A 12,685-nucleotide genomic window follows, 5' to 3' on the forward strand; every position below is an offset into this window, starting at 1 on the left:
CTCAAAAAGTTTGAACTATTTTCATATATTCATGTGACCTTCGACTGTCCCCGATGATTCACGAACCATTGCTTGTAAATATGTGTATATATATAAAAATGTGTATATATAAATATATGTATAATATATAATAACATGAACATTAATAAACTATTATATACATTTTTTGTTAAAAATAAATATGTACAATAAAATACATTGTAATAAAAACTATTATTTTATACGTATATTTCTTGTATATATATATATTGTTATATCTAATTTAATTATTTAATATATATTTATTTGCGTAGTAAATTTTGTTATTTACAACTATTTATATATAGTGTATATTAAATATAATTAATTTTGAGCTTAAATGGTAAATGTCTGTAACTTTCGGTTGACGTTTAATTATTTTTAAAATAGGTCTAATATATATATATAAAGTTTTAAAATAAAAGTTGTTCCAAAATTTGATTAAAAAGATAATAGTTTTGATAAATATTTTTTTATCTTTTCAAGCTAAGTTTTTGTACTCCGTACATATAAATTGGAACAGAAAATAAATAATTATCGAATCTTTTTGATCAGGTTTCAAACAGGTAATGACCAGAATAAATAAATGGACTTAAATTGAAAATTTAGGATTTTTAGGAACACTTTTATAATTTAACTGTTTAGCAATGAACCACGATATAATAACCATTATTAAAGTGCCGGTACTAATTTACAAAAATATAGGCGGCTAAATATTCAAATCATTGTATCATGTTACTGTTTTACTAGTTGCTTGTGACTCTTTCACTACTATCTCCATTTCATTCTTTATTTATATATACAATATATACCTATTCCTATATGCTAATATATTAGAGATAGATATATGTAGATGAATAAAAATGCTGGATCACCACCACTGCCGTTTTGCTTTCTGTTTTACAGCCGAACCAACCACTAGTCATCACCTCCCTTTCCTTCTTCTACATCACCACCTATGGCCTTATTACTGATAACAACCGAAATTCTGTAAACCACCACTAGTTGAACACCATCACCACTCGATCACTGTGATTGTTCTCTTCTATTTTGTGTTCGACATCTCATCACCATCATCTATCACCACACCTGCAATTCACCCTCGAAGCTATTGAGAACTACTGCTGCCATTACAATCAAACATCATTATCATCTTCCAAAAACCATCACCTCCTACTACCGATTTCTTCTTCACTCAAGAACACCACCACTACAATTGTAACTCCTAAAGATTTTTGTTTCATTCAGCCTAAAAACCGAACTCAATTGTCAAATTATCATCATCAAATTTATGTTATTGTTCCTACTATTAGTTTTCTTCTATTCCCTGTTACCATCGAAAACTTTAAAGTCAAATACATACCTATTGCAGCCGAGAATAACACGCTATCTCCAGTACACGATTATTGGTTCTGTTTCTACAAGAACAACAGTTCGATCTTACTGCAACTGCTACGGGTCTCTGCTATTTTCTGGTTCAATTTTACCTCAAAACCTAATCGGTTTTAGCTATCACCAAAACCCTTTGATTGATTAATATTGATGAGGATGATGATGAATATCATGATAACAAACGATGGTAATCGATATAGATGATGACGAGTGAGAGGATGATACTGTTATAAATTGATATGATGGAAAATTAGGATCGAATTAGTTTTTCTCTTTTTTTTTCTGTCGAGCTGCAAAACCCCACCTGTTGTTTTCTTGTGTTATTAAACTGATTCTTAACCTAATCCACCAAAACATTACTGGACCGGTTTTCTTGATGTGGAATTTATAGTTGGGCCGTATTACTAATTGGGCTGTGATCAAGTTTAAATTTCTAATTGAGCTGCTATGGCCTACTAAACCCTCGAAGAAAGGTTAAATAAAATTAAAACGTAAAATTGAAAAGCACAAACAGAGAGACGGTTAGGGGTGTTTTCATGGAACGAGAGGTAGAGGGTTCGAGTCCCGGCGGAAGCATTCTTTTTGAGCTTTTCTTCAAGGTTGAACTCTTTTATTTTCATTATTACTATTATGATTATTATTATTATTATTATTATTATTATTATTATTATTATTATTATTATTATTATTATTATTATTATTATTATTGTTGTTGTTATTACCATGATTATTATTATTATTGTTGTTGTTATTATTATTGTTATTATAAGAATTATAAAAATTATTAATATTATCATAGTTATCAGTATTATAACAATTATTATTATTATTATAAGTATTATTAATGTTATCATTATTAATTTATCATTTTAGTATTATTATTATTACTACGATTATGGTTATTATTATTATTATCATTATTATTATTATTATTATCATGAATATAATAAAAATTTATTATTATTTTCATAAACATTAGTATTAGTATCATTATATAAAAATTAGAGTTATTATTATTAAAATATGTATTATTATAAATATTATCATTATTATGTTTATAATTATTAGTATTGTTATTATTAAAGTTTACTATTATTATCAGTATCATTTTTACTAAAATTATTATTTTGACATCACTAAAACTATCATTATAATTGTTATCAGTATTACTATGAATCACTAAAAATCATTATCATAATTATCATTAACAATAAAATTAATATTTTTACATTTATTATCATTAATATCATTATTATTATTATTAATAGAATTAATAACATTATTATCTTATTAATAATATTAAGTATTATAATTATTTTTACCACTATTAATATTATTTTAGTATTATTATAACTATTATTATTATTATTATAAAAATGATATATTTAACACATATAACATAACATAACAAAATTAATATTTTTATATAAAAGGAATATATGAAAAATAAATAAATATATTTAATATAAAAATGATATAATTAATAAGTTATATATATAAACTTATTCGATTACGAATGTGTGTATTAATATATATATATATATATATATATATATATATATATATATATATATATATATATATATATATATATATATATATATATATATATATATATATATATATATATATATATATATATATATATATATACTAATATAGGTTCGTGAATCCGAGGCCAACCCTGCATTGTTCAGTTTCGTCGTATGCATATTTTTACTACAAAATATCGTATGGTGAGTTCATTTGATTCCCTTTTACTCTTTATATTTTTGGGACTGAAAATACATGCGCTACTTTTACAACTGCTTTATTAAATGCTTTTGAAATACATTTTGAACTGCGAATACATGAAATGCTTTTATAAATGTTTGATGAGATAGACACAAGCAAAATATTCCTCGAATGAATTATGTGGACGTGATAATTGCCACCATTGAATTATGTGGACGTGATAATTGCCACAATTGATATGAATATTTTTCCCCTGATTATTATTGCTTGGTAACCTAAGAATTAGGGAACATCACTAATTTTGAGAATTAGTGCACGCCTAATTGACGCGAATCCTAAAGGTAGCTACCGGGTTTAACACCCCCACCCAGAATGTTCGCTAGACGGAAGGGCTAGTGGGCGTGGTGTTTAGTACTTCGAAATTTATATGATTATTATACAGACGAGATGTTCTGTTTTGGGGATATTATTATGCGCATTATATGTTAAGGTCGATTACCAAGCCAAGCTATGAAAGCAATGAAAAGTGAATGTTATGTATCGAGAGAATGATTTTATACACAGGTTATGTGTATGTTATTTTTATGCACGAGATATCTGTACGGTTACTAAGATTTATGAAAGATGGTTTCGTACACGAGAAAGGTGTACTGTATTTAAAAGATATCGCATGTACATTACAGGTGGGTATAGGATTCGGGCCCATTTGTACCATGCAGGATTTAAATCTTGTGGTCTATCAAAATGATGAATTTTATTGTTTTATGATAAACCTATGAACTCACCAACCTTTTGGTTGACACTTGAAAGCATGTTTATTCTCAGGTATAAAAGAAATCTTCCGCTGTGCATTTGCTCATATTAGAGATAATACTTGGAGTCATTCATGACATATTTCAAAAGACGTTGCATTCGAGTCGTCGAGTTCATCAAGATTATTATTAAGTCAGTGATAGTTTGATATATTATGAAATGGTATGCATGCCGTCAACTTTCGATGTAATGAAAGGTTGTCTTTTAAAAACGAATGCAATGTTTGTAAAATGTATCATATAGAGGTCAAATACCTCGCAATGAAATCATATGTTATTGTATTCGTCCTTATGGATTAGGACGGGCCGCTTCATTTAGTTTGAGATACTTGATGTATATACACTACTAACAAATTTCTTTGTAGAACCAGTATTTACCTATTGATTAATGACTACAAAGATATAGAAATCGATTAGCTAATCGTTAAGGAGGTTGTTCGCCGGTCGCCACATTTGTGAAGACTGTATTATCGATCCAAAAACTTGTGAATTTTAACTCGATATGGTTGTCTAGATGACGAAAAAATTGCATGTCGCCTAATACCTTTGTTTATTGTCTAGCTGCAGCGGGTCATACCGTCACTGTTAAGTTACAATCAAAGTATCGTATACTTTGTAACAATTGTCTCAGTTAGAGGTGGCAAGTTTAACAGGTCTGGTTGATTATACAACAGGTCACAGATGGTATTTTATAGAGCATGCATCCAGGTTGAGACGACGAACAACAGTCTTTATACATATCTGTTTTGTCGAATTTCAGTCTTTATGGGTTACGTTAAACATGATTTGATCAGCCATATGCAATTACACTTGCCAGTTTAGATGACACTCGACCACTTTGACCCATTTTATTCTTAACTAACGATTATAACTTTATCCAATTAACCTGATTTGAGATAAAATGAAACCTGACTATTTATTAGTAAACGGGTCAAAATTGTCAGATCTAGAAATGCCTAGAAAAACAGTCCAATTTCCAACAACTTTGTGCATCTGTTTCTCAATATGATCTGCATTTTGCAACTCATAAAGGAAGAACTTGTATTATAGAGTAAATTCAAACATGCATCACTTTATGTAAACATAAAAACTCAACAGTTAAAAATATAATCAGGCAAGGAACATATCAAATTAAACATGTAGAAGGTATGAGAGTAGGTACAGAAGAAGTCAGAAAGACGAGGGATTCTTCTATTTTATAATCACAACAAAAGTTTTCAAAATTTTACAACATATCAAGAAGTTGACTTTAAAACTGTACTTTGTTGCCCTATTCACATGTCAAACACCCTAAAACCCTCTCTTAAAAGACAAGAAGATCTATGTTGATGAAGTATATACATCTGTAATGTGACTTTCGGTGCTCCTGGCACCCAACTTTGTACATATTATCTATATATAATATACATATTGCCTTTAAAAAAAAAAAAAAAAAAAAAAGACAAGAAGATCTACATATTGCCTAAACCTTTTCAGTCCCAGCATGTTCTAAGAATTACAGTGATTGATATTATCTGATCAATACTTTTGTTACATGAATTCACAAGGAAAAATGAAATGAACACCCTATATACGGGTATACACAGTACACTTGCGTATCAGGAAGCTTCGAGTAGAACTCTGTTGTTATCTTCAGTATGATACACTAACAATTACTTAGTACTATAGAGACATAAGAGACTTGTGCCCAATATCGTACACAGATATAAGAATTTCAGCACATATGAGTATAATAATTACCCATTCCAGAAAATCTGATTTTCTGTTCTGGAGGATTTCTTGAAGGAAACGGATATTGTGCTGCAAGAATAACACACAAAAAAAGTGTCACTATCACAGGCACTATAAGAGTGAGCACATGAGCGTAAACGGATAAATGGATAAAGTTTTCCTTGTTCAGGCTATCCGAAAAATACATGTATCTCTACTCAGATGCACACGGCCTAATCATGTTAATTATACCGAAACCGTTTCCAACCCTTATCAAGACCCCCCGAAGATATGCTTCTTGCAAGCACGAGTGAACAATCAAAGAAATTTTGTGTGAAGTTATATCTTACCTCCACAAATTTTAATTTAAAATCCAAACTAGCAAATCTCTGAGTCAACTCAAATTCATCCCTGAGGTACTCCCAGATTTGAGCGTATTTAGCATCCTTCCAGGCAATATCAGATCTGCACAGCAATTCTATTTAGAAAAATGGAATGTAGCTTCATTCATATTCTGTTTCTCATTGTTAAATACGTAAGACAACATATGAAAAATCATGTATATAACAGTCAATCTTAGAAAGAAAAAAAACAGTTTTAGGGTCACTTTATTTAATGTGTACCTCTCAAAAAGTCCAAGCTTAAGAATTACATCAGCAAGATTTGAATTAGCTTTCCCAACCAATTGAAATAACTTCTTCCTCTTCATCGTAAAGGTTCCAGTTTTTTCCATACCACGGTTAATATCAGTAAATTCCCCAACCATCCCATCAACCTAGCAATGAGTGATAAATTTAATAACTAAATCCTCACACAATGACAAACTCGATGTAGCGTTTAGATTTAACCTACCTGGCGAACATAATAATCAAGAGCAATACTTTGACCAAGAACACTACCAATTGTACGGATCCCGTCAATATTCAAATACTGAAGCATTATATGATCTAATCCACCTCGCATCCATGTGTCCAGTGTTGGTATCTCTTTTACCTCATATTCTGAGTAAACATATCACAAAGCTCACAAACTCTAGAATTTAACGTAAAAAGCAAGCAAGTAGATTTCAGTATGACAATTCACATAACTAGTATGCAATTTGGCAATAGATTGCATTTGCACCATATACATCAGTAACCGTTGAACATATATAGCATTTAAATATACAAATGTTTAAAGAAAGTGTGAATGTCTTTAACGAGATCTCACCGTCCTTTCTCATCTCATGTAGCAGTCCTGAAGCATTCCTTTCAACAATTTTGAGATAACCATCAATCTCATCATCACCAACATTAAATAAAACAATTGAACCGTACTGAAAAACTACCATATAACGACAGTCACTCCCACTTATACATGCACCAGAACCCTGAAAAAACATAATTGATCAATCACAATTACAACTATCACATCTATATTCAAATTCAAAAACTGCATACCAAATATAATCAGAAAACAATCAAACATATTTAGATTCAATTTGCAATACTGAAGATGCTTACAATAGCTTCAGGCTTAGTGCTACCAAATCTCAACACAACATAGTTAGTCATCCTTGAAGCAAGTGGAATGAAATTAGGTCTGTTTCGGTCCACTAAACTTCTCAAATCCACACTGCACAAAATCACATTGCCAATTGAAATTTCATTGCAACACGCTAATCAATATCTATACAGAAATGAATTTAGTATACCTAGTAGAGAAGAAATAAGCCCTAACAGGAATCGAAGGTTGAATGTTTACGGGGAAACTAGGGGGGATCGTTCGCACAGATTGTTGCAATGATTCTGATTGAGATAAGATAAGGTTGTGGTTAGGGTCTGAGGAGAGTGAGAGGATTGTTCGCGTTATTTTGATGGTTACATTCTGAGAAGGAAGGAAGCGGGATGTGTTGGAGGTTTTCAAGTGGATGGCGGTTGAATGGTGGTGGTGCCGCCACATTTCCACCGGAGACCGGAGCATTATTTGCTGCTGGTGTTTTTACAATTACTCCGTATTTGGTGGTTGTGGACTTTGGACTTCCAGGTTTTGAAAAGAAAAAGTTACGCCGTTGGTACATGTGGTATGTCCAATTTTGCATCAAAAAATCTAAACTTTATTTTATGTAACAATAACGTATGTGGTTGAGACTAACGGTAGTCAACTATAACAGCTAACCCCTCACACGTGCCACACATGTGAGGGTATATTCGTATGTTCAATATTTTAATCTATATAAAAGTGAAATACACTCAGCAGCTAACTCTTTAGCCATCGATCATTTCCCTCTTTTATCCCATTCTATAAACCATAAAATTCTCGTTAACCCTAAATCGGCTATATCATTAATTAACGAATCGAACAGGTACCCAATTACTACTTTTAAACTCATAATGGTTGTTTGCTCTTGTGGAAGACAAGCTGTGATTCTATGTGCATGGACAGACCGTAATTGTGGGAGACAAGTTGCGATTCGATGATTATGTTGGTTTTTTTTATTATATTGTTTTTTTTTTTTTTTGTTATGTATATTATTTTAGTTGGTTAAGAAGAATGGAAGATGATAATGGTTTGAGAAAGTTCTAATCAATGTATTAGTATTTCAGTTATAATTAATGTTTTGGTCTATGTTTGTGAAAGTTCACATGATGACTGTTTGTAATGGTTAAAGCCAAAAGCAAAAATGTCACTGCCAACATCAAATATTTGGTAACCAAAATGTACAATATATGTTAAACCAAGACAAGTGTGCAGACTCGAATGCAAGCCTTTAGTGGTAACCAACAGCAAATATGTACAATAATTGTTTTACCAAAAAAATTAGTGCAGACCTGAATGCAATCCGTTACTGGTAAACAACAACAAATATGTACAATATCAGTCACCATGTGTTTAACTAAGTGGTAATTTAAACCCCAACCATTGTAACAGTTTATTACCAAACAAGTCTACATCAGTCAACGTTTGTTTAAAAAGGTGGTAATTTATACCCAATAGCATTGTAACAGTTTATTACTTAAAAAGTGAACATCAGTCAGCCTTTCTTTAAAAAGGTGGTAATTTATACCCAAGAGGATTGTAACAGTTTATTACCCAAAAAGTAAACATCAGTCAACCTTTCTTTAAAAAGGTGGTAATTTATGCCCAAAAGGCCAAGGTTTATCCCCTAGTTGATATCGGTTATTAAAAAAAAATTATGAATAAGAAATCTTACCATATATGTTGTTGACATCAAAGGAGTTTAACTCGTTTCGCATTTGATATAAACTAGAATCCATCTGCTTGAGAACTAAGGTTTTTGCAGGTTTGTGGAGATGAAGAAAAAAAAGTGAACCATCGTTTGATATAATCATGTTGCTGAACATTAGGGGTTTTTTATTGGTATAAAATATTGTAAACGGACAAAGGTGCCCTCACATGCATGGCACATGTGAAAGTTTAATGGTTAAATATTGATGGTTGTTCATCTTGGGTACTAACCACGCTAGTGTCACAAAACTGAGGTACCAACGTAGTAAAAAATAAAGTTTATATGCTTTGGTGATAAACTGAACAAACCACAGGTACTATCGACGTAATTTTTTCTTTTGAAAATAAGGTTATAATATGAAAATTAACACCTTAGAATGCTAAATGTAACTTTTGTAACTTTTAAAGTTACATTTATCACTCGCATTCACATTCATATTTATTTTTATTTATAATATATTTTATACTTTTATAATATTTATATCAAGAATTATTATATTATTATTATTATTATTATTTTATAATTATTATAATATAATACAAAATATATTATTAGAAGTTTTTCTTACTCTTGGGTGTCAAGTAGATGTAATGTCAATTTAAATTGGAACTCTTGGCTTTTAAAGCAATTGTAAGTTTCTATTGTTTCTTTTTTTGTTTCTAGTTTCTTGCTAAAAGTCTAATAAAATTTGTCGTTCTAAAAAAAATACAAAATATCATTACCGACGTGAACATAAGTTTTGAAATGGTTTAACCCTCACTTTTTCACTAGAATTTCGGTTCAACCATTTACCTTTTTCATAATATAGTTTAATCCTCCCAATTTTAATAGATTCCCGGTTTAACCATTTATCCAAACTAATATATAAAAACAAAGTTTTTCAGGTAAGGTGTTAAAGATAGAGTGATCATTTATCGTTTTTAACTAGTCCCGATCGGCCCGCGCGATGGGGCGGAACTTTTAATCTGCATATTCATATTTAACGTAGCGTTGTGTATGTACGGAGGCGGAAATGACCCATGTGTAAACACCCAATTTAGATGTTTGTGCGGTCGACTTTTTTGAAAAAGTATCCGTTCCGAACGTAGTTAGTCGCGTTTTGTTCGTAAAATTATTTCAAGTTTGGTGGTGGTAGCGGTGGAAATTAACACACGGCGAGTAAGAAGATACGGTCCGTTGATGTTTATGGTGGATGTTGTTTTTTGATTTAAATTAAAATAATAAATTCACGTTTTAAACCCCTGTAGAAGTTGCACATTGAAGCTTACTTGAGGGGGATGGTTTTAAAAGTTGGGGGTTGACGTCGTTTGATCAAGTGGGGGTGGCCAAAACGAACACAAGTCCCACCCCTTTTAGTATATAGGGTTAATTTGCGGGAAGTCTCGTGAATTATTTAGAAAAATAATTTGGTTTTATATCTTCAATATAATAATTTTAATAATTTATAGTTGCAATATATATATATATATATATATATATATATATATATATATATATATATATATGGGAATTGGCCAAAATACACTTTTTAAAAAGTTTTGAAACAATATACACTATTTGTAAAAAATTTGGCAATATACACCATTCGTTCGACCAAAAGTTGGTCGACTACTTCATAGTGTCGTCGACCACAACCATTTATATTGTAGTCGGCCAAAAAATAGCAAGGGTGACCAAAGTTTTGGTCGACCACGTTTTCAACATCTAAAACTGATTTTCATTTGCAACAGTTTACATGTTCTTCATACTCAAAAATGATGATTTTTAATTATGCTTCTCAACACGAATTGATTAAAATAAAACGTTCGTAAACACAATCCTATGCTTCATTCGTGACCAGGTTTCATTAACATCAACAATTGTGTAGTGATTCGGTCCGTGTTCTTCGTTTAACCGAACACGTATCCGATTTGAGCTCCGAAACGATCTGGAATGATTTGGCAAAATGTAAAAATTCATAAATCTTCATTATGTATTCGTGAATGTATCTGAAAAATCTCAGGATCTAACTCTCAGTATCGAGTTCCAATTTCTGAGTCAAATGTTCGGATTGAAAAGTCAACCGAAAATTCATTGAACAAATTCGAACGACAGATGTTGTTTCAAGTTATGCTGATAATTTTAGATGATTGGAATGATGTTTTGCAACAGTTTTCATGTGGAAATCATAGCCTAAAACACCTAAATCTCTATTTTAATTTTCCAAGTGTTCTTCATCTTCACGAACTGTTCATCGACGAATTTGATATTTGATGTTGTTTTGGCTCTTGAATTCTTCATATATGTTGCTAATCGCTACTCCATGAACAACTTTCAATGGATTTGGAGCTTTAATTCAAAGTTGTTATGTATTGATTATGTACTTTAGTTATAAATGTGCAGTATTTATATGTGGTCGACCATGTATTGGGTCGCCCGTGTTGTTTCTTGTGGGGGTAGTCGACCTGGGAAAAAATAAAAGGTAGTCGACCATGTTTACATGGTAGTTGACCGGTGTGACGACCCGAAAATTTCCGAACAAATTTAAACTTTATCTTTATATCATTAGATAAATATTTCAAACATATATATTACGTACAAATTTACAATTCTAAATAAATATATATATATATATATATATATATATATATATATATATATATATATATATATATATATATATATATATATATATATATATATATATATATATTTTAACTTAGTCATAAAACGTCCTGATTTAAAATAATATATTTTGATAAACAACGAGCCACTGATTTATAGAAGCAAATGACCACAACGCTCAATTTTATAAGTTACATTTTTTATAAGATAATTTATTGATGAGTAAGTCAAATTATTAATAAGGGTACACGTCGTGTAACGTAAAAGGCTAGTTTTCTAAACGTACGAAAGTGCGTTCGAAAAACCGAAAGTGGTACATGAGTCGAGTGACAACGTACGAGTCACTTGAACAAAAATTACATTTTTACTACGCACGTATATATAATATAATATTTAATTAATTCTAAAGATTAAATATATTATATATTAAATAATATATAAATAAACGTATCATATGTATAATTGAGTGTCGGTAGGTAAAAGTTAAGCTTTGTGAGATGTAAGAAGTCCCCATGCGGTCGCATGGGGAATGTATTGATATGTAATGCGACCGCATGACCATTTGAGACACGACTACTCTATAAAACTCGATTCATTTCACTCAGTTTGCACACACATATATCTTATTACTCCGTATATATTTATATTTATTATTATTATTATTATTATTATTATTATTATTATTATTATTATTATTATTATTAAGAGTAATATTATGATCGCATTAATATTAGTAGTATTATTATTATTATACATAAAATACTACGACGAGGTCATGAGCGAGTAATTTCAAAACTGGTTTCCGAGTAGGATAGGTGTAACACCCTGAATTTTGTGCGTCAGGAAATGTTTCTGAAAGTGTCAGGAAATGTGTGCACCAGAAAGCGCCACAAAAGGTCTACCTAACACTTATGCATTTTCAGAATTTACATCAGAATCAGGATTAGTCAGAATCAGTCCCTGAACTTCAGAATCTGTTTAGACCATTGTGCGCGCCGCGCACCCCACCTGGGACAGTTTTCTGCCTTTTTCTATTTTGAGTTAAATGAGGGGATTTTTGGTCTTTCCATTTGAGGACGGATCTGTAGCCTTATTGGCAGATTTTGATCCAATTATGGATCACTTTCACATCCACAACTCTCTCATCTCCAAACCCTAGAGATAGGAAGAGTTTTAGAGAGGGAAA

At 30.8% G+C, this 12,685-nt stretch overlaps 1 protein-coding gene across 1 annotated transcript; it reads right to left on the reverse strand.

The window, feature by feature from the left end:
- Positions 1–5,258: 5,258 nt before the first annotated feature.
- On the reverse strand, positions 5,259–7,677 carry LOC139895901 (protein RETARDED ROOT GROWTH-LIKE-like). The gene is made up of 7 exons (XM_071878446.1): positions 7,360–7,677; positions 7,169–7,280; positions 6,876–7,035; positions 6,519–6,667; positions 6,290–6,441; positions 6,017–6,131; positions 5,259–5,756 (listed from the first exon to the last, which is right to left on the reverse strand). The coding sequence occupies exons 1-7, from the start codon at positions 7,626–7,628 to the stop codon at positions 5,619–5,621; spliced, it is 1,095 nt and encodes a 364-aa protein (XP_071734547.1). The 5' UTR covers positions 7,629–7,677; the 3' UTR covers positions 5,259–5,618.
- Positions 7,678–12,685: the final 5,008 nt, after the last annotated feature.

The sequence above is a fragment of the Rutidosis leptorrhynchoides genome, chromosome 3, assembly GCF_046630445.1.
Source record: "Rutidosis leptorrhynchoides isolate AG116_Rl617_1_P2 chromosome 3, CSIRO_AGI_Rlap_v1, whole genome shotgun sequence".
In the NCBI taxonomy this organism is placed as follows: domain Eukaryota; kingdom Viridiplantae; phylum Streptophyta; class Magnoliopsida; order Asterales; family Asteraceae; genus Rutidosis; species Rutidosis leptorrhynchoides.

Excerpts from the sequence above, each read along its gene's own strand:
- LOC139895901 (XM_071878446.1), bottom strand. The coding sequence starts at position 7,628 with ATGCTCCGGTCTCCGGTGGAAATGTGGCGGCACCACCACCATTCAACC. Across the intron at positions 6,442-6,518 it reads TTGATTATTATGTTCGCCAG|GTTGATGGGATGGTTGGGGA; the intron begins GTAGGTTAAATC and ends ACTCATTGCTAG. Across the intron at positions 6,132-6,289 it reads AAGCTTGGACTTTTTGAGAG|ATCTGATATTGCCTGGAAGG; the intron begins GTACACATTAAA and ends ATTGCTGTGCAG.